At 36.9% G+C, this 26,236-nt stretch overlaps 1 protein-coding gene across 1 annotated transcript in view; it reads right to left on the minus strand.

Annotated features, from left to right (window-relative positions):
- Nucleotides 1–13,873: 13,873 nt before the first annotated feature.
- The window catches only part of oxt (Xylosyltransferase oxt), a 59,337-nt gene continuing 46,974 nt past the window's right edge, over nt 13,874–26,236 (minus strand). The window contains exon 16 of the mRNA XM_083135516.1: nt 13,874–25,029. Within this exon, the coding sequence (XP_082991642.1) occupies nt 25,020–25,029 (10 nt within the window). The 3' untranslated portion in view covers nt 13,874–25,019. The remainder of the gene's footprint in view (nt 25,030–26,236) is intronic.

A 26,236-nucleotide genomic window follows, 5' to 3' on the forward strand; every position in this document is an offset into this window, starting at 1 on the left:
AAAGTGGACTTGTTGAAACACCAACTCAAGCAATACAGTCATGTTACTAATCATTAAAGGAATGCCTCAATACCATCCCGAAGTTTCGATAATTAATAATTCCCCCTCCTCAAAGTAATAAAACACTTTCCTTCTCTGAACCTCGCATAGAAATTATAGCGGCCGTTTGCTTCGGCCAAGCCCCGAACGAACATAACCGAAGGGGCACCGAGCATAACCGATCCTCCCATAAGACGTCACGCGCTCGTGCATGATCGGCAATTTTCGGATGGCGCTACCTTATATATTAAGTTACCTTGCTGGTGACCGTACAAACTGTTTACTATATTCGATAGTCATTTGTTTCATTTTGAACACGTACGTTCATAAATTCACATTACAAACTCATCATAACTCAACATAACACAACACGTACGTTCATAAATTCACATTACAAACTCATCATAACTCAACATAACACAACATTGTAACTATTGTGCTCGTCACAATATGTATCTGGAAATTAATGTTAATGAAGGTTTCACCAACAAATGTCAATAAAAATGTATGTTCAAAGAGTATAAACAGAGCATATAATTTGTGTGAAAAGAGAAAAACACGCTGTTTCATGCAACATTGTTATTCGTACAGGCAAGAGTTTCAATCTTCCTTGCATACAGCACCACCGCTATTCGGGCGATTTCGTGCAGTTTGCAACTTCGTAACAAGTTTGAACATGCAGGCGCGCTCCCCGTCAACTGGAATGCTGGCGTAGGTATTATTGTAGGCCTATCGTCTATCTATCAGCGTGTTCGAAATGGACAAGGTGAAGGAACTTAAGTCTGCATCACACGGAACTGGATTTCCAGTAGGTATGCCCTAGTTGGCGCTGGGCTGACTACTAATTTGCTAGTTTTCCCCTCACACCATACTTATCAGCGTACTTGTCGATAGACTTTTGTTTCCATACGAGGGAAGTTGTAATGGCGGCCGGGTGAGATGTAAACAATGTATCACTTCACATTTTTAAAAGCCGATAACTATTCAACCGAGAGGAATAACGTTTCGTATAAAACGTTATTAGGTACAAAACAATGGCGCTACTTAAATACATACTTTACAACGTTTGCTGTACATGTATGGAAGAATATTTTAGTTGTTTCAAATGTAAACACCGTGCACTCAGCATAAATGGTGTAGCTCAACGCGCCATTCATGCTGTATACGTTATGCATTGCTGGAGTAATACTCGGAAACCACAGACAAATGCGCTCCTTTGCACATTCACAGATTATCTTAACATGGCGAAACTTTGCTCTGATTGGCTGTTCCACAGAACCCAGTCGATTAGAACATGTCCTATTCCTCCAAACCAGTCAAGCAGTCAGCCAGGCGGCCATGATTGCTACCTAGAAAGTTAGTTCAGCGCCAACTAGGGCATTCCTACTAGAAATCCAGTTCCGTGTGATAGGGGCTTTAGTTCCGATCTGAAGGATGTTATTATAAATTTGGCCCTTAGAGGTTATTCGTTATGAAAAATTGGACAAACAGTCAATAAATCACACTCCACAGTTCAATACATTACATAGTAAACAAATTTAGAGAGGACGGTTCAATACAGATTGTGCCGAGAAAACCAAAAGAGAGACGGTTGAATAAACGTGATGAATGCTTTATTTTAAAAAGAGTGCGAAGAAACCCCCAGACTAAGTGTTCCTCAGTTACGACCGTTAGTAGAAAATGTTGCTGGCAAGATGATGTCCGATCAAACTGTCCGACGTGCCTTGTGGAAGCATGGATATCATGGCAGAATACCACGAAAGAGGCCGTATGTAAATACGGTGAATCGCAGGAATAGACTTTCATTCGCAAAAGAGCACATCCACAAGGACCAGGAATTTTGGGATAGTCTCATATGGTCAGACGAGTCCAAGATTAATATATACGGGTCAGATGGGATAAATAGGGTCTGGACAATGATCACATTAACACAGCTAAAACAGTTAAACACGGTGGTGGGTCATTAATGATTTGGGGCTGTGTCGTCCAAAGGTGTTGGTACCATCCAGTTTATTGATGGTATCATGGATGCATATGTATATTTGGTCATATTGAAGAACAATGTAAAGCAGAGTGCCCAAAAAATGGACATGTCGTCTATCTACAGATTCCAACAAGACAATGTCAGTAAGCATAAGGAGCGAGTTAACATGAATTGGCTAATATGGAATGTGCCCAAACTACTACAAACACCAGCTCGAAGTCCAGACTTAAATCCCATTGAGAATTTATGGGCAATTTTGAAGAGGCGAGTCCATAAAGCAGGCGTCAAGTCCAAATAAGAGTTGAAAACTGTTGTGCAAGCCGAGTGGAATAAAATAAGCTCTGAAACTGGCTAATTCTATGAAGAACAGGTGTCAAGCAGTAATTAAAGTCAAAGGATACGCATCAAAGTATTAGAAGTGTCAGTCAATTTGCTCTGAATATACTTTTCTCTTTTATACCGGTATTATTAAGTGTACGAATAGAAAAGTTGTACAAAAAATGCCATGTTTCTCTTTCAGTTTCATTTATTATCAGTGACGTGCGGTGATGTCGACACTTGGGGTAGCAATCAGTGGCGTGCCCAAGGGAGGTTGGTGTGGGTCATAATCCATCCCCCTCCCCCCTTAGGGACCAGTATTCCTAAAAATAGAACATCAAAGAAAGGAAAGGATTGCAAAATGAGGAAGGACTACTGAAAAGAAGCACACGTTAATCCAACCCACTTTCGAAAATCCAAAACATGTTGAATTGACTATTAAGCCAGAGATCCCGGGTTCGAACCCCGACCTGGGCATGGGTGTTATTTGTGTTTGTCGCTTCATCAATTTTATCGTATCGTCTTCACGATTAGCCAAAAGGGTAGGAAAAGCGAAGTAAAACAAACCAAATCAATCAATGATTTGATTTGATTTATGCTACTTAGCGTCGCTGACACATTTGGTTAATCGCAAAGATGATACAATACTATTAAAGAAGAGACAAACGCAAATAACACCCATGCCGAGGTCGGGGTTCGAACCTGTAATTCCTGGTGTCATAGCGTGCAGTGATAACCACTCCCCCGCGGTTGGTTGATTTGGTGTTTAAGTTCACTTTATGTACATAAAAGCTAATCGGGACTGGACCTACAGTTTAAAGTGGGATCCGAACCACTATGTGCCTCCACCGGGTACCGATTAGGGACACTTGCACTCCCCCACGGAGGTAGGCCGACAACAAAGATGAGTGGAAAGCTCTAACTATTCGGAAACCAACAACAACAATTAGAACAAGCTTTTTCTTGCCCAAATTAATACATCGGCATTTATGACTGTTTAGCTTACTCATTTTTTTATTGGAGGCCAAATTATTAGCATATTTAAATAAAACACTACTAAAGCGAGAGAGAGCGTGAGCAAATATTTGTTATTTAATCATTATACGAGTATATTCCATATTTGAAAAAAGAGAAAAGAAACCATAACATTTTTGTCTGCACATAATACAAGTAAAACCAAGGTCCGTTGACTTGTTTGCCGCCTGCTTTGGAAGGTCTGTTCATAACGACCCTTTTGAGCAAGCCGAGGTGGTTGTAAAACTGTGACGTCATAGTAATGACAGATCGCTGGGGAAAGTTTGGTATCCGTAAGTTTTAGCAAGGGAAACTTGTTTCTCTGTTCTTTCCTTGCGCTTATATTCGTGTATTTCCAGTAATTTTTTATGCGTTTCATATTGTAATGTCTGGGTGACAATAAATAATGTCTCACTGTGCTGCAAGCGCATAAATAAGGTAAGTTACCGCAATAAGGCCCGGACCACAATAAAGCCCACTGACTGTTTCTCTGAAACTATGAAGAGCGACTACCAGATGGCAACATTGTATGAAAGCTGAAAGTACTCAAGGAAGAACATTGCCCATAATTCCCGTCTAGTATGAGTCATCGCGGAACTGGAGCAGTTCGAAGTTTTGTTGCTGTTGCAAAAAGGAGATATATAACTTTCAAACCACATATTTCGTCTTATATATGTTCATGTAGTGTAGACAGTAGGATAATACTTGGTCTGCATTTAACATTAACCGTGTCCATTACAACAACAAAGTGTATCCCATTGTACTTTTATTGTGCTAAGCTGTAATATTACGAAACGACATGTCGTGCCATGTTACACAATAAGGCCCAAGAGCTTGTGTGGTATGCGGGACATGATGCCGTGAGGAGTGTGCTGGGATACTACATCAGGACGAGGACATTTTCACTTGCCCTCGCTGCTAAACGGACTGAAACTGATTTGAAAGCTTAGACTTTTATTTCGCAAGTGGTTAATAATCTGATGAATCTGATCTTATTTTTTTTTGTGCTTTGAAGCATAGTTTTGTAACAATCTACCATCGGACTTTGAGTGTTGCTATGCGGGCCTTATTGTGAAATAGGGTACAAAATAAGGCCCATTGCAAACATTTTTTCATCACATTTTATTTTGCATTTAGAGGAATTGTACGACTGCTATATATTGATAGTCTGTAACCAACATAATAAAGTTTCATGTCCTCTAAAAATAATTGTCGATTTTTCTAAATTGACAGTTTCAAAGGCAAAAATGTTTAGGTGGGCCTTATTGCGGTAACTTACCTTATATATAAAAAAACGAAAAATTTCCATATTGTTTACCGCATATTTCCGTCCGATGAGAAGTTCCGAGCAAATGCTATTGAAAGACAAATTTCAGGTTGCAATTTTTCTTTTTATACCAGTGTGTTACGAATGTGATTTATAATCCGAATTAGTAGGAATTACAGAAAAGAAGAGTCTGAAGAAAGGCGCCGTTCCTACAATGATAATCTCAGTTACACTAGCTTAGTGACGATAAGTGTTCTTGCAAGACTTGTGAAGTTGGGGTTGTCAAATGCGGGCTTTTTCTTTTTACGGAGTATATGATCTAACTACCATTCTGGAGACTCGGGTTCGATCCCCGGTGGGAGAACTGGGATTTTTTGCACATGTTCAAGCGGCTCCGGCACCCAACCAGGATCGTATAAAGTGGGTACTTGGAGGAAACTCGGGACGATAAAAGCGATACTTAAAGTGCAGCACATTGAGACCTTTGTTAATAAATTTGATCTGAAAAATGGAAAATGGTTATATATAAACCTCTAACCCCGAAATTCACATAATAAAATTTCCAAATCGAGATTTTAGATTTCGGAATCCGGATAATTTTTGGCCATTCTTAGTGTGAAGGCAAGATTATCAGGAAAGAATATTCATTACGTAGCTTACCTGTAGTTAAGATCGGAATAATTTACATAAATGCAAGTGACCTGGAAATGAAATTAATGTCAAATAGATGAAGAATTGAATATTTATCGAATAACAAAAATGATGTTACACATAGTTGGAGAAAAGTAAGTTTCTGATTAATATTTTATGCATCTTATTTTGAGTAATAATGAACATAAATTTTCCTTGTAATGTAATTCAATGCCGTATGATCCCAATATAATCCTTGCCTTCTAAAAAGTTCAAAGGGAATTAATAACCATCGATTATGCAACAAATGCTAATATTTTAATTGCTTAATTTTCGTACTTAATAAGTCTCTCGGATGGGAAGGGGGGTCAGGACGTCCTAAATACGTTCCTGTCCTTCAAAGTCATATGATCCCAGTATTGTCTTCCAATAAGTTCAGAGGATATTATACAATAAAGGATAAACGAGTATATTTTCATTATTTAATTTTCGCACTTAATTAGTCTTCCGGGTGGGGAGGGTGAGGAGTCCGGACCCCCTAAATACGTCCTTCCTGCTCTGATTAAAGTAAGTTTCTGATTAATATTTTATGCACATTGAGTAGCAGTGTATATAAATCTTCTTTGTAATGTCCTTCAAAGCCGTATGATCCCAATATAATCCATGGCTTCCAATAAGTTCAGAGGAAATTATACAACAAAGGCTAAACGAATATATTTTTCATTATCTAATTTTAGTACTTGATAAGTCTTTGGGGAGGGGTCCGGACGATAAGTCTTGGGGGGGGGGGGGTCCGGACCCCCTGAACCCCTCTAAACACGTCCTTCGTTCAATACAAAACGAAAAAAATCGTAAATACAAACAACAGAAAGTACTTCGTGTTTTGTGAGGGAAGAACATTACTTTTTTTCCGAATTCTATATTTGAACCGCATGATCCAAGAATTAAAAGGAAAAATACCATCAAGCAAAAACAATGGATCCAGTGCTGCTCTTTTTCCAATTCTTTCCAGCACTAACCGTGAGTAAATTTGTGATTATGCTTACTTATAATTTTTTCTATGCACCATCACATTCATGTATTCTGTGTAAGTTGTGCCGCGATGCTCTTCAATATGTGTTTTTCTCTTAAAAACAAGAGCGTTGAATGCTTTACAGTGTTGGAAATAGCAGACACTCGAAGTCTCATCCTGATGACGTCACAGAGACCCTGCCGGGGCTGTAAACATGGGGGCTGAAAAGAAGGCGAGTTATGACCAGACCTTCAAGAGCGGGAGAAACTATAGCAGTCTACGGACCTTGAAGTAAAACTACATCCCATATTATACATACATATTGTACAACGTTTAAAAGGTTGTGTAAATACAGAGAACATAAGTACTGCAGAAAATTTTCCCCCGAGTTCTTTAGAGGATTTACAAAGGAATCGAAGGGAAACCAATCCCCTACCTGTTCTATAGGAGATAGACTGGAGGACCTGAAACCACAGGCTTTCAACCATTGGAGCGGGGGGCGAGGGGGCAAGGGAGGTACAGGCAGAAATCTTCCCTTTGCCTTCGGGCGGTTGTCTATAGCTATCTGGATCTGGTAAGGCGGCGAAAGAGCCAACTAGGGTATTCAGCCTTGCCAGATGATCACATCGAGGGAAGAGAAGCGCATGTAAAGAAGTGTTACATATGAACTGAGGCTTCAAGACAATAAATATTGTGATTTGAAAATAGTTAGAGACATGAGATTGATTGATCTATCTCTGCTCGACTAGCTACTCCTCAGTGCACGTCACTGTTTATTATTGTCATTGGTTATACAGAATTTGGGTAAATTTTTTTGTTCCTAATGACATTAGTTTTTGAATTGCAAAGAAACAATTTCAAAAGAGTGTATTTCCTTTCATATATTAAAGCATTTTCTTTGAAAATCCGTGTGTACGAATAAGAATGTTACATACTGTATATAATTGTCATGAAATATGTCAATTATTAAATAATATCATTAATTAATCATTTATCCAACCTCTGACAATAAAGTTCGGTTAATGATCCTGAATATCGAAAGTAGACGAATTCTTAATGAAACCTACCTTACTGTCCTTCGAAGTAGTCCCCTCCCATGGCTATGCACCATTGAGAACGGCTGTACATGTCCTGGAAACTTTTAGAAAAGTCATCTTTTGGGATGGTGTTTAAGACCCTCATCACATTCCGTTGGATGTCCGGAATATCCTCAAATCTGACCTTTCAAAGCGATTTTGAGGCGTGGGAAGAGAAAGAAATCTGGAGGATTCGGATCCAAATTTCTTGCAATGCACTGCTACAGAGGATGAGAGCTGATGTGTGAGGTACGACCCTGAAACGAAACGCCAAAGCATGGAATGGCGTTCTCCTGCATCACCCCGTCGGAAGAAGGCCAAGGCGGAAAAATTGTTGTTCCCTCCGGCAGGAATTCCTTGTGGATCATGCCATCACTGTCAAAGAAAGTGATAAGCATAGTCTATTTGCATCAAAATATTTCATCGCTCGAGGGGGGCCTTGCCCCCCTCCCCCCTGGGTGCAAGACTGTCAACATCGGTTTCCCGTGTCTGTCGTGCTTATTGATTACGACACTCGAAACATGGTAGACATTTTAGAATGAACAGTCTTGAATTTCAGCAAGAATATTATTGCAAATTATTTGTCTTGGTCAGTTTAACATTTCAAGTATCAAAATTCTTTTGTATTTTGCTCATATAAGACTCCCAAGTTGTTTTCAAGTCGTCTCTCTTAACAAGGGAGGCTAGTGACAACCCTACCCAGGGACCCCGCTACAGGGGGCTGAAGCCCTCAAAACTGACCTTAGCCTCCTTGTAAGCCCCCTCCCCCACCCAGATATTTATAGTATGGTAGATACATTTCGACAGAAAAGAAGAAAACTTGATGTTTTCTTACTTAATATTTCCAATTACAAAATTCACATTTGGCCAATCAATCAGTCGCCAAACTTGCTACTAAACTGTCATGATACTCTGATGCTCGTCTGGTAGGTATTCGGGGGCTCTGAGATTGTTCTCTGGTTGGAGGTTCAAACCGTGAAGAATATGTACATGTACAGCTATAATTGATTTTGATTATTTTTTTTTTATTTGATTTAGTTTATTTTACTTCGCGTTTTTGTGCCTCTTGGCTAATTTGCGAAGATGGGGATGAGTGATGAAATGATGAAATTGATGAATGGACATTCACAAACAACCAAGCCCGACCAGGATTCGAATCCGGGTCCCTTGGCGTCGCAGCGCGATATGCTAACCACTCGGCCACAGGGTCGGGCCCGTTATAAATTGAATCACTATTTTTAGGAATAGATCTAACAGGTGTGAAAAATGACTTTTTATAAGTAGGACAACAAAATGATCCCAGATTCGATCCCTTGAGGCACAATTCATTAAGTCAGGGCTTAAATGGAAATTTTTAAGAAACTTAACGCTTTACTTTCGTTAACATGGTGTTGTTTTTCTTTCTTTTTTTCTGTAATCTCTCACTACAGCGACAAAATTAACCCTCCCGTTGCCAAGCTTTTCGACACCTTTATTTTACCAAGCAGAGTATTTTGACTACCCCAATACAATTTTGTGATTTAGTGTAATATTTGTTTTTAGATTCTGTTATTTTCAATGAATATCTTTATTTAGTATTGAAATACAGTTTTTCAAATTATTAAAAGTATTTAAACTGAACATAAACACCATATGGTGACACTAGTGCAGCATTGCCATGTATGCATGCTCTTAATTCAACTCAACAATAGTAACATGACACAATAGAGAACAATATATGTTATTTGAGCTAAACAATGGATGTATGGTAAAACTCAACAATGGAAAAATTAAATAACGAAGATGAATGAGAGACATATTTCGAAAAATCTTCATTTTTCACAAATAAGAAGATAAGACATTTCATACCAAGCGGGTTAGCCTCACAACCCCACCAATATATCCCATCAGTAATAACTATAAAAACAAAAAAAATGAGTCAGTCACGAGTGTGAATACAATTTCAATCATTTTAGGACAAAGTCATGAAACCACAAGTATGCAGCTCTTCAGATAAAATTATTATAGGGAAAAATCAACCTGGGGTAGTCAGAATACCCCATTTGGTAATGCGAGGGTTAATGACTAAAATATGAATTAATGAAGAAAAAAACAAACTAATGGGAACGTTGACATTTCTGGCAAAACGGAACGGAAAAATTCCAGATATTCACAAACCAGAATTCCATTCTGGTTCACTCCTGTCCAGTTCGGATTTTACTATAAGCTGTGGATCTCATCCCAATTAGCCTCTGTGCATGTAGCAGACGTGAATACCTACGTACAATCCAACCAACTACTAGTAAATATCGCAATACAGTGCAAAAAGCAGCATGCTTGGGCAATTTTAATGCTACATATTAATTAATCATCATTTGTGACGTTAAAAAATAATTTCTGCAGTACTGTCATAGTATACTTGCCTCGTTCTTTGGAAACCCAGGCGGCATCGAAGCACGCTGGTTTCCTTTGGAAACCTGATCCTCCCACCCTCGAGAATATTGCAATCCTGCGACGTGTGCAGGGTGAGCATGCTCTCAACAGGCTGGACGTTGCCAAATCAGTTCCTCCCCCAAGGCCTTCTCTTCGCCGCCTTTCACAAACTCCACAAGAGAGGAGTGTGAGGTGCATATGAGAGTTCGTATTCTCGGATTGACAAAGTGTATTTTTTTTATCTAGTTTAATGTTATATCTTAGAAATATTACGGGAAAACAGAGTTTGTATCGACATGTGGCGACTGTGGGACACAACCGAAGTTCCAGATCATTCAACAAACCAAGATAATCCTCAACCAAGCACTTCCGGAGCATCGAACAGAAAAGTATTCAAAACCAAAACATTGAACAATGTCGGTTATTTGTGTCTAATGTGCACGAATATGTCGAAAAGAAAAAGCTAGGAAAAGGAGCCATTGTAGAGACAGCCAAAATATTAAAGTTAATATTAAAGTTAGACATAAAAACAGTGCGAAATGTGATTCGGAGAGGTCCAGTCACACCAGAGAAGCCTGGAAATAAAAAGAGAAAATTTAACAAAGTGGACGAGTATGACCAATCAGCATTGGGCATACATGCCCACACACAAATAACCACAGGCCAACCTAAGTACAAGGGCCATTAGGTTGGCATCAGGGAAAGCTTGTGAGAGCTATTTTCCCAGAAACTTATACCCCCCACCCCCAATTAGAATCATGGGTCATGTTTACCAACCAGTTGTCACTCATGGGAGGGGTAGAAATGCTTTATTTATAAAGAACCAACCATTGTTAGGCTAACAGTAGCCATTTTGGAGAACAAAAGCCATGTGCTCCAAATCACATGTTTACTAAATCTTTTATTCTTTACTGAAAATCAGAGATAACACTCACACATAGGTAAAATAATGCCTAATTTATTAAAAGTAAACTCATTTGCAATTATCTGGCATAACTAAGCCAGAAAAGCTGAAAAAACACTTTTGTTTATGCTTTTTAAGCAATTGATAACTCTGCCATCTGGTGGGAGAAAGTGGCAACTCTCCCAAAGACAAGGAAAGATCTCAAAGGACTCCAGCTGGCCAATGAGAAGCCGTCAAGGCTGTGACGTCACAGAGGAGACTTTCAGATGGCCTATTGTGTTCTGAGCTTGCTAGTCAAACTCACTTGTATTACAGACCCACCTGAGAGCAGGTCAGCTTGGAAGTTGCTGGTAAAATCCAGTGTGAGAATGGCCACCTGTGCCAGCAACAAAGGATACATAAAGGGAAAAGGGATCTAAGGTCCTGTTACAGTAAACACAGGCCTAAGTGTGTGTGACCAAGTGGGATATTGTGTCCACAAGTGCATTTAAGGATCCCAGTGAAAATTCAGCAAAATAGCGAGTTTTGTGTCCCTCATCCCATGTGGAAATCCAGACCACATGGTCGGCAGAACTGACGCCATAGAAGCATCCATAGGATATCAAAGAATATTCAAGTTGTTCTTAGCCATCCATCCAAGAAAAGCCAGGAAAACTCATTTATCACCCCCAAAGCCTTTGTTACACCAAGGAAGCACATAATATTAATTTTTTAGTGTGGTGTACCACAAATTTGTCCATGTGTCGGGATGTGGCGATAAAGAGTGAAATAGCGTGTGTAAGGCCCCAGATATGAGTGATATAGTGTGAAAACGGCTGATATGTAAGTACAAAATCTTTTGTATATCTTTTTTGTGTCTTGTACAGTGAAGTGCTCATGTTTGGTGGCAGCTATGCCACAAGCGATGTTCTTTTCAATGAATAAATATGTCGTTTAAAGGTGTCTGACCTTCTATCATTTTAGTGAATCATAAGCCTATTAAGCCCTCCTCTAGTTACCGATTATTAAAGTTAGGCTAAAGTTCGTCTGTTGCTTAACAGATATCTCAGGGGATATCTGTTACTATACGGAACACCACACGTGGAATAGGGTCTGCATGTGGCCGCGTAAAGCGTGGTTCTCTTTTGTTTTTGATGTTTTTGATATATTATATATTTAAAGTTAACCTTTTGTAAAACCAACTTTAAAGTAACGTAATATAAAGTAAGCAAAACCCCCAATCCAACAAAAACAATCCCCCTTATACAAGTTTACTTATGATTTCATTAGACACGAGATTTACAAGTTCTATAGTAAAGGACAGTTACCGACAGTGAGTGAACTATTGAAAATTTTAAAAAGTGTGTCGGACTTCCCTTATGAAGAAACAACGCTTCGGGAACTAATAAAAAAACTTGGTTTTCGGTTTGGTCGCTTAAGGAAAAAGAATGTAATAATGGAATCGGCGAGAATTGTTGCTTGGAGATACCAGTATCTACGGAGACTACAGGAGCTGCGTTCAGAAGGTTGCAAACTCATTTACTTGGACGAGACTTTGTCCACATTAAATTATCTTATTAAACGTTATAAAATGCTATGCAAGATTGGACGAATCGGATGATTATTATGATGTATTTTCGGGTCACAGAAATAATGAAACACCATAATTTATTATCTGTGTCGATTTATTTATTTATGTCACTTGCTTTGAGTGCAGCACGTCGACTTCCCTCCACCACCCTCTTAAAGCATGGCAACAACGCGTTGCTGGAGCTTTGTTGGGGTGGTCTTGCTAAGGAGGTCCTAGCTCATTAGAAGAGGGGTGGGCAGGGTACGATTCCAAAGGCAGCCGCCTGGGGAACCAATGAACATGACAACTATAGCTCATTTCGTTTCCAGCATGTGAAGAAAGCAAAAGAGCTACATGTGAAGAGGATATTAAAGTTAGGATCTATTTTCCAATTCTTGATCACCTAATTTCTACAGGGTGCGAGTAGAATTGACATGGAAAATACATCGTAACATACCCTTCGGCATGTGAGATTGAAACTATTGGGTGTAGCTCATTCATATCCTGACTATTAGCATACTTGCTCTTCGTGACTAGCTTGATGGTAAGGTGCAAGAGGTGAAAATTACACACATATGAATGGCAAAATACAACACTTGAGTTTTAAACTCCCAAAGACTGGATCAGCATGGCTAATGGAAAAGGTATACCTGTCTCTGTATAGTAGCTGAAGTTCTACGAAGAATGGTTACGTTCATGACTGTACAATAGTCCGACTCGTGACTCACTCCAACACGTCCTTGCCTAAATCGTACTTCTGCCTTTCTTCCTCCAATGCTCATAACTGACTGCCCACTGACCCCCATCCTCCCAGACATTTATTCCAATCGAATTTACTAAACAATGCCCACTCGGTTACCTGTAGTCTCTTCCTTGATTGCAATTGTTTTCACCTGTTTAAAAGGAAGCTCAGCAATGTCTGACAAGACATTCCTCAGATGTTTCTAGATATTCCCGTCTGGAAAATTGATGGCTAAATGTCTGGGATTTGGAGTTCTATGTACTTAATATTTTCAATGATTTTATAGATTGTTAAGACATGAAGGAAAAACATCTCTAAAAGTTCTAATTTTGAACATTTATTGAAAATTCCAGAAACAAAAGTAAAGTAATGCTTTATAGATCGAACTTATTCAATGAAGCCACCTTCAGCTTCAATCACGGCCTCCAGACGACCCCGGAAACAAGAACAGGTGAATTTAACAACCTGAAATACCTGGCAGATTCTCTTCCTCAGCTCAACTTTATTGTTACAGGCAGTATTATTAGTGTTCATTTCAACCGCGCACCACACTAGTCAAGAGGATTGCAGTCAGGTGAGTTTGGAGGCCACTCCTGAGTTTTCCTGGCCGTGTGTGCTAGTGCAGAATCTTCCTGCGGCAACTTCTTCAATCCAAGACTTGACTACAGTCGCCTCAACGTTTTGGTACACATTTTGGTTTACTCTCAGACCTTCTTCAAAGATGTGTGGGGTCATAACATGCCCGTCACTGCTGATGACACCGAAGACCATGATGTGAACAAGAAACTTTTGTTTTCATGACTCTGGGCACATCTTTAGTACTCATTCATTAAATAAAGTGCACATCATATTCCTTGTTGTGCATTAGGTATGGATTACAAATCATAAATAACAAAACAAAATGTTATTACTGAAATGTAGTAAAAATTATTTATTGCCATAATTTTAATAAACTTACACATACAATTTGCAAAATATATTCAATTTGTAAAAACAAACTGTACAGTTTACACATAACTGCATAAATTATTTGGTTATTAAGCATATATATATATTATATGTATTTCTTTTTACAATTATTATACATGTTACAAACTCTAATATTACAAGTGAAACAATATGCGAAAACAACAGGTTTCTTCAGGAATATGAATGATAAAAACTAATGGAGTACTATCAGTGTTTTGCAAGATATGAGATAGGGAAAAAATCTCCCTTACACACCCATACATACATACATACATGCACACGAGGCAAGATTATGAGGCATATTCTGATCTCTCTCTCTCTCGGCTCTGTCTGCATAGTTCATGCACATGAGGGCACTTATTTCTTGTATGAACATATATACGACATTTATATAATAACGCAGGCATTAGTAAAATTCTATTGGGTCAAAAAAGCATAAAGGTGGACAGTCATTATATCAAGAATAATAAACATTTTTTTCTGAGATGCTCTAAAAAATAATGAATGTGCAGGATAAAGTGTATTGGTACAATTTTTAAAAAGAAAAAGTCCACTCAAGTGTGGAATGTGGACGTACTACTAGACATGCAATCAGATAACCATTTTTAAAATCTTTCTTTTTTCTTAAGAGGAGATAAAGAGATTAAAGGGGAAAAAAATAATAATAAATTACAAATGCATGTGTGTGTGCAAGCGTGCATGCACATGCACACAAAGCTGTAACACACTAAGTGTGAGCAAACAAACAAACAAAAATTAGGACTGAGGTGATACAGATGTCGACGTATCAGTATAAGAAAATGTTAGTTGGAATTTAATCATCAATTCTGAAGTCTGGATATATTGCAGAATTCACAAAAATTCGTCATGACAGAATTGATTGATTTTATAATTAAATGGTAGTAGCTATTTTAATTTTTAATCCTCCCAGATAATATTTTCAAGTAGAACTCTGGTGAACTGATGTGGAGTAACTACAATTGAATGCCTATGTAATAATATTTATAAATATTCTGAACAAATTCAAATTGTTGCAATGTTCAAACATCAGCATAGGTATTGGTCAGAGTATTGTTCCATCCTTAATGAAAGTGTAACATGAAATTGACAGGATGAATGAACAGTTGTGTGTAGAAACAAAGAATCTATTAAGAATGACAGACTGATGAGGAAAAAAATGGGGAATAAACATCAGAAGCTGATATGCATGTTGACCTTCTCTGATAAAAATTGTTTTTGGTTTGAGTTGGTGTTTTAAGTCCACTTTGTGCACAGTAAGGCTAATCGGGACTGGACCTACAGTTTAAAGTGGAATATGAACCACTATGTGCCTCCACCAGATATCGAACCCGGGTGATACAAATGGAGTATCGTTGTTAAGGCATATGGAGTTGAATAGAGAAAGGAAGATAATGACAACGATGATGATAATAATGACGGAAAGCAGAAGAAACCCAGCCAATATGTGTAGAGGTAACTGGAGCATGTTGGGTGTGCTGACTAAATATTCATCAATAGTGGCAACATCGGGCTGATGCATTCACAACTGGATCTTTGAGAATAAAAATTTATATTTCTTATTACTTCATTGCATGTATTCAGTTGGAAACCTAGTTTTTTTCCTCATAATTTATTTCCTTTATTTGAAAACTGTACCAACCACGACAGTTTTGACTAAGCCTCAATTTTCTTAAGAGTAAGGCAATGGTTTCCAGGCAAATATAATGTGCACAAATTCATCTACTGGTAAATTTCTAATATATTTCATACACCTGCCTTGTAAAAAATTGTGAGATTCATCGAAATTACCCTTAAGTGAATCTGAATAGATGCTGAATGAAATGTAAGGATGTCGTGATGTCCATGTGAATAATTGCTTTCTGCAGTCCAACTACAGTTATATAAACCATAAATGAGCGTATCTAACATTGACTTTTCAATGCAGAGGCCAAAAGACACAAAATGAAAGTGCAAGAAATGAATAACTATCCTGTGCTTTTTGAGAGAGCATACTGAAATGTGTTCACAAGTTTACAAGTGATGCAAATTTTTAAAACAAAGCCTAGGAAGATATAATGCTAGATTCACATCAACACATCAATATATTTTCTTTTTCACTGTATTTTTATATGTAGGAACATTTTTTAACCATATTTGTGTGTTCAATCTAATTAGTGAAACATCTTCAAACTGATACCTAGGAAAGATAGAAAGTACAGATATGAAAGATGGTAATTTTTGTAATATATTCGCAGGTGGTACTTCCAATGCACGAACTTAGAAAAATTAAGCAAAACACAATGAACAAAAGATGCCACTGGTAGAAATAGACAGGCTTATTAATTAAAATTCTTATTCATAATTGGGAAAAGAGAGATGCAGTACTAGTTTCTCCATATTTAAAATTCTTATTTCAATTTTTTGAATGATTTCTTATGTTGCAACATTAAGAAATTTTCTGTCTATTACAGGATTGATGTCTGGTCACCTACCTATAGGTGCAGCACTTATCACCTGAACTACTGCAGTATGCTTCTAGATTTCTTTCTGTTTGCTGTACTGGTAGCATGAAGGGCAATGCTAACTGGTGCTCAGAAAATGTAAATGAAATCACTGCAAAGATCCACAAATACAATGAACAGTACATTGCCAAAGTGTTACGTGAAAATTATCCCCTTCACTCTTCCAAAAATCAAACTGGTGCCATCTGTGATTAAGTATTTGTACATTTGAACCAAAGTATGTGACAAGAAGAAACCTAATCGACAAACCACAATCTTTGGACCTATTTGAAGTATACAAAAAGGATAAAGGCTATTTTCATGATCAAGCAACAACAGGATTTCATAAAATACAACTGACTGATTATACTTCAACATGCTGATTGCTTCTCGCATACATTTCACAATTAACCTCTTATGTTACTACCGTGTTTAGCATATGGCACAATAAAATAAAGCTCTTTGTGGCTTTACAGCAATTCAAAAGTACATAATGCAAAATACAAGTTAATTTTTCCTGGATCCTCGATGTATTTTAGTTTCATTTGAAGTCTTATGAATTTTGTGGTTCCATATTAACCATGCCACCACCACTTTAATTACAATAGATCGTAAAGATTGACTAATATCATTCACATGCTACAACTTAGTTTCAGTTGCAAATAATACATTGGAAATATATGCCTATCTTATACCTCCACATTGTTGGGAAAGTTTAATTTGATTGTGGAGTCATTTCACATGAGAACCCATTTGCATATACTCTCACTCAAACTTTTTGATTTAAGCCTAAATACACATTAGCTTACAAAAGCAAATAACAAAACTTTTTCCTCATACACACACAACACAAAGTTACACAGCATTATGGCACTATTTAGGAAATCTCCAAGCATATATCATTTAGTCAAACATTTGCTGAATGTTTTCCTTCTAAACCAATGCCCTGACATAAACAGCATTACTCAAATATAATCTTTCATTATGAAATATAAATCTCTCATTGTCAAGTCTTGTCTCATTGATGCAGACCAAATAAATTATTTCACAAGAAAACTGTAATTGTTTGCAGTACTAGTGTTTCTTTAACAAGTACTTTATATCTATCTGTATTTAATTTTCCTCTAAACAATGTTTTAGGATTGGATTCCACAATTTAAAAAAAAATGTTTCCCAATTAACTCTGTAAATTCATTTCAAATGCATTGTACTGAATGACTATAACTAAATTGTTGAATATTATTTTGCAATTTGCTAGAAAATTCGAGACATTGAATTACAGGATCTGGGATTACAGAGAAATTCATTTGAGTTTGATACAAACCAGATATACTTCATGTCATTCTTAAGGTCAGCATGGGGTTACCTGATATAGAGGCAAAGAAAAATGGTAATGGATCACTTTTCTCCGTCCCTGCCTCAGCCTCGTTTAGCAACTTTTCCGATGGCAGCATCGTCTACTGAAGTATATGAGTTGCAACATCATTGTCCATTCTAAGATGCATATTGCCACCACCTGCCATGTAGTGAAAGCAGCATGCTGTTAATGACACGCTGAAGGAATGGTGCATTGAACTTGCATGAATTTCACTGTAGAATACAATGGCGTTTACAGGTTTTCAAACATACACTTCACAAGTTTGTCCATCCCAATTTTCAGTATGTGATGAAACTAACATACACAACTCATAACAATACATGTAATGACATTCATTAAACCTTGACTTTCATGCCCATACTTCAACAATGCCACCACTGATATGTTATTGATTAACAAACATATTTCCAGAAACAAAGAAAATTTCATAACAAAAATGGAGAGCATATTTTTACTAACTAATTTGTCAAAATTTGACACACCTCTCATATTGCAACTGCTGTTCTTGAATGTACATGATGTCATATCCTCTGAAGGAACATTTCAAATAAAACAGCACTACAAAACTATTTTTAAATATTTCACAAAGATCACATCTGTAACCTTTCTAGTCCCTGAAGATGCACATGTGATCATTGTGAAATGTTAAAAATGTTACATTTCACTGTATATTTATAAATATCACACTGATTATTTTCTAAGTTCTCATTTACACCATCACACCCAATGAAGTTGTAAGGAAAGTGCTTGGATTATATATTACATAGCTTCTTGAATCATATCCAAGATGGTCAATGCTAGAAAATAGTCAATGTGCTCTTTATGGTGTCAAATTCAAGTATTGTCATGCTGTCTGTGCTTGAAGAAACCATAAACAAACATTATTAATATTAACTGTGCATCAGCTTGTGATTGAAACAAATCCTAATGGCAATAAAGAGTGCAACAACTATGACAAGAAAGCAGAAGTATGTATGAGGACAGATGAAGATTCTTTAACTTAGCCCTAGTATTTTCCATCCTACTCTAGGCTTAACTGCACTTAATTTACTTTACAAAAATGAATTGACACAAAATCACACATGACAAGTCTGTAAACTTCGGGAAATAAGTGGATTAGCATTTCAACTACATGCGTCGTCACATCTGGGTTTTGTACACCTATTATAAGAAAACTTCTATATTTGATTTAATCAATGATTCAGAGTACTTATGAATACAGATTAACCAGTAACAATGCATGTGTTGGCATGGTGAGACTTTGTATAAAATTATAGCAGCTTTTTCCATGAACAAGATACAAGGAGAATGCCATATATTCTAGACTATCTATGGTTATGGAGAAAAGGCTTAACCCTATGCTCAAAATATTATTGGGCCTCCCTCTCCCTGATGGCAGTGGTAATATCATCGCTTTGTATCAAGGGGCTCCGTGTTCGATACCTGGTGGAGGCACAGTGGTTTGGATTCCACTTTAAACTGTAGGTCCAGTCCTGATTAGCCTATCTGTGCATAATAATAATGATAACACATGACACAGCAGCCCAAAAGAGTCAAGCACTACCTACCGACTGCCAGCCTCACACTCACATGCCTCAGCAGAGGTCAATCATCCAACCAGTTATGGGATGACATGTGGTCAGTACGACGAATACCCAGCCGTTGTAGGTTTCCACAACTGGGTTACGCTACTCCTTTGTAGCTCCCCAATTTCATCATGATTGTGGGTGGCTACCAGTCCCATACATTGGCCGAAATCTCAGGAGAAAAGTTATGCCTCCCCCAGGACACTCAAGCCTGCATGCATCCTGCAGCCGGAGCCCAAAGCATGATGCCTTAGACGGCACGGCCACGTTGCATGACTATGTGCATAAAATGAATTTAAAACAAACACTCAATGTGTCATTTGACCATGTAGAGATGCATATTTCAAAACAATTTCAATAAGTGCATACAGATCCTCGCATACAGCCCAAATTGGTTTCTCTAATCTTTACAGTTAAAATGTCACTACTCTGTTTTTGATGATACATCCCTCAAATATACCTCTACATAAAATTGTTTGATTGATTTGTTTTAAGTCCACTTTATGCACAGAAAGGCTAATTGGGACTGGTGGACCTACAGTTTAAAGTGGGATCCGAACCACTATGTGCCTCCACCGGATATTGAACCCAGGACCCTTGATTACGAGGTGATGATGCTACCACTGTGCCAAAGAGGAGGCCTACCTCTACATAAAATTACTTGCCATTGTCTATTCTGGTCATTTCATTTCACACCAGGAGTGGCATCACTTACAAAGAACTGAACACATGAATATATACCATATTTTCCTTCTAAAGTTACATGCAAAACCATTACAGAGAAGGCACTAAACAGTGTAGTAGAATATACCTTTGCCTGACATATGGAAGACATGTTTCTCTCGAACAATACACACAGTTCGCACAACTGTACTTTCCCCTGGGATAAGGATGGGTTTCTTGCAATGTTGCCAAATGGTTTCTCCATTCCAACTAAGATGCCTAGAACATATTTGAAGAGTACATGGTAAACACGTTAATGATTGAAATACTGGGCATATTGATGTGGGGGTTTCACGGTTACCAATAGCGACAAGGGGCTGACTTTTTAAAATACAGTATACATGATTTTTCACATTTGTCAAGAAAAATAACAATGACAGGTTTATGAAAATGTGTGAGTTTGATAAGCACACTTCTTAGTTTTTCAGACTAGAATTGACATAATTATATTCAAACAGCTCACCACACATTCATAGTTTGGAATACCAAGTGGACGAACACCCATGTTCGCAAAAATGGGAAGATATATCTACACATTCCATTTCTACTTAGATGGATTTCAAAATTACATTTGTTTCCTCATTCAATTTACCTCTGTTAATAAATGTTAATTTTATACGTTTCTTAATTATGGAATAAACCAAAAACTTTTTACATCTCATGAAGATGATAGTTAAATAATATATTATTACTAAACAGTTACACGAGTCTTCACTTTGCTTGCTTCTTTGTCAATACATAATACATGTTGGAAATACACCACACATTTAACATAAGTTAAAATCGTGAATCTCCAAGTACAAAACAGTGAAGGCAATTTTAATTTTTGCAATGTTTTGCATAGAAACAATCCAAACTGGAACAAGACCTGAATATTATATAATAATTTCATAAGCCTTAACTAGAATCCTCATATTCTATCCATGAAATTTAACTTACAATATTGGTCATATTATTGGACTCATTGTAAAAAAGAAGCATATTTCCTCGTTTTGAAAGTTTGTTTGTTTGTTTGAGTTGGTGTTTTAAGTCCACTTTGTGCACAGTAAGGCTAATCGGGACTAGAGCTACAGTTTCCAGTGGAATCTGAACCACTATGTGATTCCACCGGGTATCAAACCCGGGACTCTTTGATTACAAGGCGACGAGGCTACCACTGCATCATCGGGGAGGCCCTTGTTTTGAAAGTGTTCTAACTAAATATAATTGACGATTGTTATAACTTTTTATGGGATTATACTGTTTGTCTGCTTTGATATAATATTGTTTCCAACAATTTTCTTTTACTGTGTCCCAAAAATAGATGGCAGCATGATACTTTGCATATTCGCAAAAATGCCTGGAACAATATGTACATTGTTTACCATGTTAGTTATGCTATTTTTTGGTTATAACAAAGGAAATAATATTACTTCTGGTTGTTGTAAGGGTGATCTTTATTTGTATCTTCGGAGCAACACGTAATTTCATAAACCACGTGGTTTGAAGTTTAGAAAAAAAGAAGAGTAAAAAGGAATTGTACACAAACAATGATTAAAATGGGCTCAAAAAGAGCCAAAGGTGGTCACACAAAATACTGACAGTACTTGCAGTGTGTATAAGAATGCAACGTGTATCACAAAACATTAAATCTGTCAAATTTTTCTACATAAAGTGAGTTAATCTGTGGTTCATTTTTTCAACTAATGAGTCCAATAATATGGTCAATACTGTAGGTATGCCAATTGCACATGGAAGCTACAAGTGGCAGGTGACAGGCAACACATTCACACCATAATGGCAAGTGGCAAGGGACAGTTCATCATAAACTGCACACTATAGTATGGAAAAAGCCACATATGCAACAAAGATATATCAATGGCCACGTTCGAATGGCACCAGAGTGGTGTAGCATCTAGTGGCTACGCTGGGTATCACTTGGCACTTCCACATGAAAACTTCTCCAACAATGGACAAATACTCAATTCAAACATGTTCACTGTACTGCAGTACCACACAATAAATGTATGTGAAGAATTAAAAAAAAGTATTAATAATTATCACATTTACAACTACTTGTAATTTGTCCATTGATAAAGCGAGAAGGCTCATCCACACATATAGGTTGCTTAAAGATGTAAAAATTTGTAACAATTAGAAATTGAACCGTGAATTCTATTCACCATAGTAATTTTCGAATTACGAACTAAATGAAAATATATCAGACTTAACACACAATAGTAGGCAGACATTCAACAGACCTTTCTTCTTCCTTGAACATATAAGTTAACACATCAAGAAAAGGACTACATATCAGATTTAATGCAAGAAATATTCACTACAAGTGGAAATATGGCTTGACTGGACTAGAAACGTTGGACAAAATTCAGAGTTCTATGTTTAGAGTGGTGGTACACATCTGGATGCAAACTTGCACAGATCATAAGTGGTAACTGAATATTATGGCTCCCTTAAGAGAATGGGACACAGAATAATGATCACACAAACACTGCAGCTAAACATATTAAGAAATCAATATCTGAACAAATACATTTTGCCAGATTTTAAGAGAAACATTTTTTGTGTGATGATTTGTAAAAAGTAGCATAAACTTTGTTGCCAAATTGCACTTTCATAGAAATAAAGAGGCAAGAAAAGTTAGCTGATATTTAAATTATTTTCTTTCATCCCATCTTTCAGTATTATGTGATATTGTGTATACTGCTGCATGTTTACCTTTCCAAATTTCTTGTTAATCAATTTTTACTTTTTCTTTGTAAAAGTGTATTATTGTAAAGTGTATATATATATTTAATATTACTTTCATGTAAGTTTTAACTTGAACCTCTTAAATCATGTTAAGTCAACCAATAGCACTGTTCTGCCAGTGATGTAAATAGAAAAAACAAAAGTTTAAAATGATGGAAAAGATGCTAATACAAATATTTATAAAGTGCAAGAACATTATTCACAGCGAAATTGACCAAAAAAGTTGTTGTAGGTTGAGAGGGATGTTTATCCTCCTCACATACGTTGTGTGGTGTATTAATTGTCTGTTTTCTGATATAGGTCCATCCAAATGCTTCAGTCAGTTACTCATGTGTTTGGTTTCCTGCTTTAGTTTTTCCGAGATGACTATTGTTTTACAACCCAATTCACTACTGAGGAATATCGCGTTGTTAGCATATGGGTGCATGAAAAGGAATGAACTGGTTAAATGTATGAAGAAATCACAGAAAACTTTTTTCATTTCCACGAAAATTTCATCCTGAAATGCTGAGACAAGCAAGCTGAGCGAGCATATGGCAGTGAATCCAGCTATGCACCAAGAATGGTGGTCAACATACCAAGAGTACTTCAGTTACCTTTTTTTGGGTATATCTTGTTCGGTTCAATGCTTTTCTGCATTGATACCACATTTTCTTTCACAATAACAACATTATGTCAATACCTAATCGTAACTTTTTGCCCACCCTCCAGAATGCCTTGTTTGGTGAAAATGTAACAAAGCTTAAATTTTTATCAAAGCCAGACATTAAACCACTGGGCTGAAATTGCAAATAAGACTTGCTTGAATTTCCAATGAAATTATGCATATAAAGCATATAATAAATCATTAGCCATATTCTCACAGACGCCTCTTTTGAAATCATGCTCACTTTGGCCTGAACTAAGTTTTCAATATAAATTTAACTGCTTATGTCTTCTCGCAAAGATGATCATCAAGAAACAATATCTGTCTTATAAGAACAACTCTGCTTCATAGAAAATGTATTAGAAGCTAGACAGAGATGGGCAGGTAGACTTATTCAGTGCACATGCAACAGAAAAAGCACATGTGATATGGGGTAATATACAAATAATTATTCATGCAAAATAAATACAACAGAGCTTAAGAGAAAAAGCATTGCGATTTTAATCTATCTCAGCATATGCATACCTGGGAATTAGATTAATAGTCTTGAAGATACATCCAACCAATTAAATAACTTTATCTATATTTGAAATTATCCAAATGTCTGTCCAACAAATGGTGCATTCTGGCAGTCGGCTCTACCCAAATGATGTAACCAGCCATCAGTCTATTTCATTTACTTTTCCTGTGTGCTTACTAAAGTTAACATACAAGCTACAGCATAAGTTGTTATGCCTTCTCTTGCCAACAGATTAACCTTCAATAATACCAGTTAGAATGTTGAATTTCTTGTGCACGGTTAGAATGTATTTTTTAATAATAATCATACATTCCATACAAAATTCACACCTTACACTCCATGAATAAAGCAAACTGGCTGACTAAAATCTCAAGTAACTTATTGTTCACCTGTGCTCCTCTAAAATAAAGTCTTACAAAAATACAGGTAAATAAAAAATGCAACATCAAAATTGCAATTATAGCAAACATTCTTGAGTCAATAGTAACTAAAACACGTAACTTAAGAGCTACCCGACATTTTACTTTCAGTTTAAGTAAATAACTCATAACTAAAAAAATTCATAAAATATAAATCAATACCAAATGGCCATTTTTTGTTCCATGTTCATCTCGGTACGTGCACACTCAAAAATATGCTTATGAAATATGCAAGACTATAGTGATATTTTTTTCATGAAACTGCTGTATGATACACATTAGAATGCCCTTGTAACATGCAGTGATCTGATTACATGATTAGTGATGTGCATTCTATAACACGGTACTGGAATGATACAAAAAATGCACAGAATAAGGCAGTATGTGACTTTAAAAAAAGCATAGATATATGATAATTGTTATCACAAGACTTTCGAATAGCAAATGTGGCACACATGTCATTTCTACAGTTCCTTGCATTCCTGTAGCCATCTGAAACAATATTAGTGAGCACCATTTAATATCATCACCAACACAAAATAATGGAATACGTTTGTGTATGGCAACTTTTGCAGTCCTGTCTCAGAGCCACCTACAAAAAATGAAGTAAAAATGTACAGATGTCAGGTATTGCGATAAAAACAGTGTTACTGAACTAGCTCTGTGAAATAGCATATGGTACACAAAGATACATTTTAACTTGCTGAGAAGTTATCTGAAAATTTGTACTTAAACGGGGATTGAACCGGGACTTCGGCATTCCATGACAACTTTTCACTACATTACTATTTGGTGTGTGTGTATGTACATTTACACACCCACCAACTACTTTAAACCAATATCATACAGATGCTGATACTCTTATACTTTTTTACCGATACCCACTGATACTGATGATTGAAAGTTGTAAATATTAAAAATTGTTCAAAATATTGATTAATATTAGTGTGCAAGTATTCCACTCCAATTATATGAATCAATTTACCAAGAGTTTTGCTTTAATATATTCAAGAATTACATCAGAATATTGAATTACTAGAGGCATGCATATTTTGTTTTTGACAAAAACACGAAATGTGAAAGAACATCCTGTAATGTTCATTTTTCATGTTCTCGAAAGGTGTGAAGTGCATATTTCTAACATTAGAGTGGTGCATCAAGGCATTTTTGCTCGATCGTCTAATGGTTCGCACTAGATGGCTTAGGGAATGGACAGTTTCTTTGCTCGAACAGGCAAACGATCGGTATACACTCAAAGCCCAGTAGTAACTGTAATTCTTTTGTAGCAGTGGGTCCTCAAATATGGATCGTGAAGTGAAAGATGCAGTGAAATTGAAACTAAAGTAAACATAGTCATAATCTCCATGTTAATATGGAATTTACTCTATCTTACCAATACCACAGACAGCCAATACATATCCAATATATATATAGCCCCAATCCCACCACTGACTCACTGACATAAATGTTCTCCATGAAGGAAGCTCCGGAGGCGAAAAACGCCCGATTACGACCCCCCATGAAATCGTCCCAAAAGGCAGAGAAAATTAAAAAATCATTCAATCGGCCGTTCCTTAAGGGTCAAAATGCCCTTTTTTAACGTCCTTAGTGACTGTTTTCACGGGCATTTCTTGCAGCACACATTGTTTCCTTCAATTCTTAATTGTCGAGATACATTATATTTCTCACAGATCTACAACACACAGATGAATGAACTCCTGGTTAGAAAAGGTGCCTGAAACAAGTGTGACATCTACATAATAAGGAGTTTCAACCCAGATACAATTACGTATATACTT

The sequence above is a fragment of the Lepisma saccharinum genome, chromosome 14, assembly GCF_977018435.1.
Source record: "Lepisma saccharinum chromosome 14, izLepSacc3.1, whole genome shotgun sequence".
Taxonomy (NCBI): Eukaryota; Metazoa; Arthropoda; class Insecta; order Zygentoma; family Lepismatidae; genus Lepisma; species Lepisma saccharinum.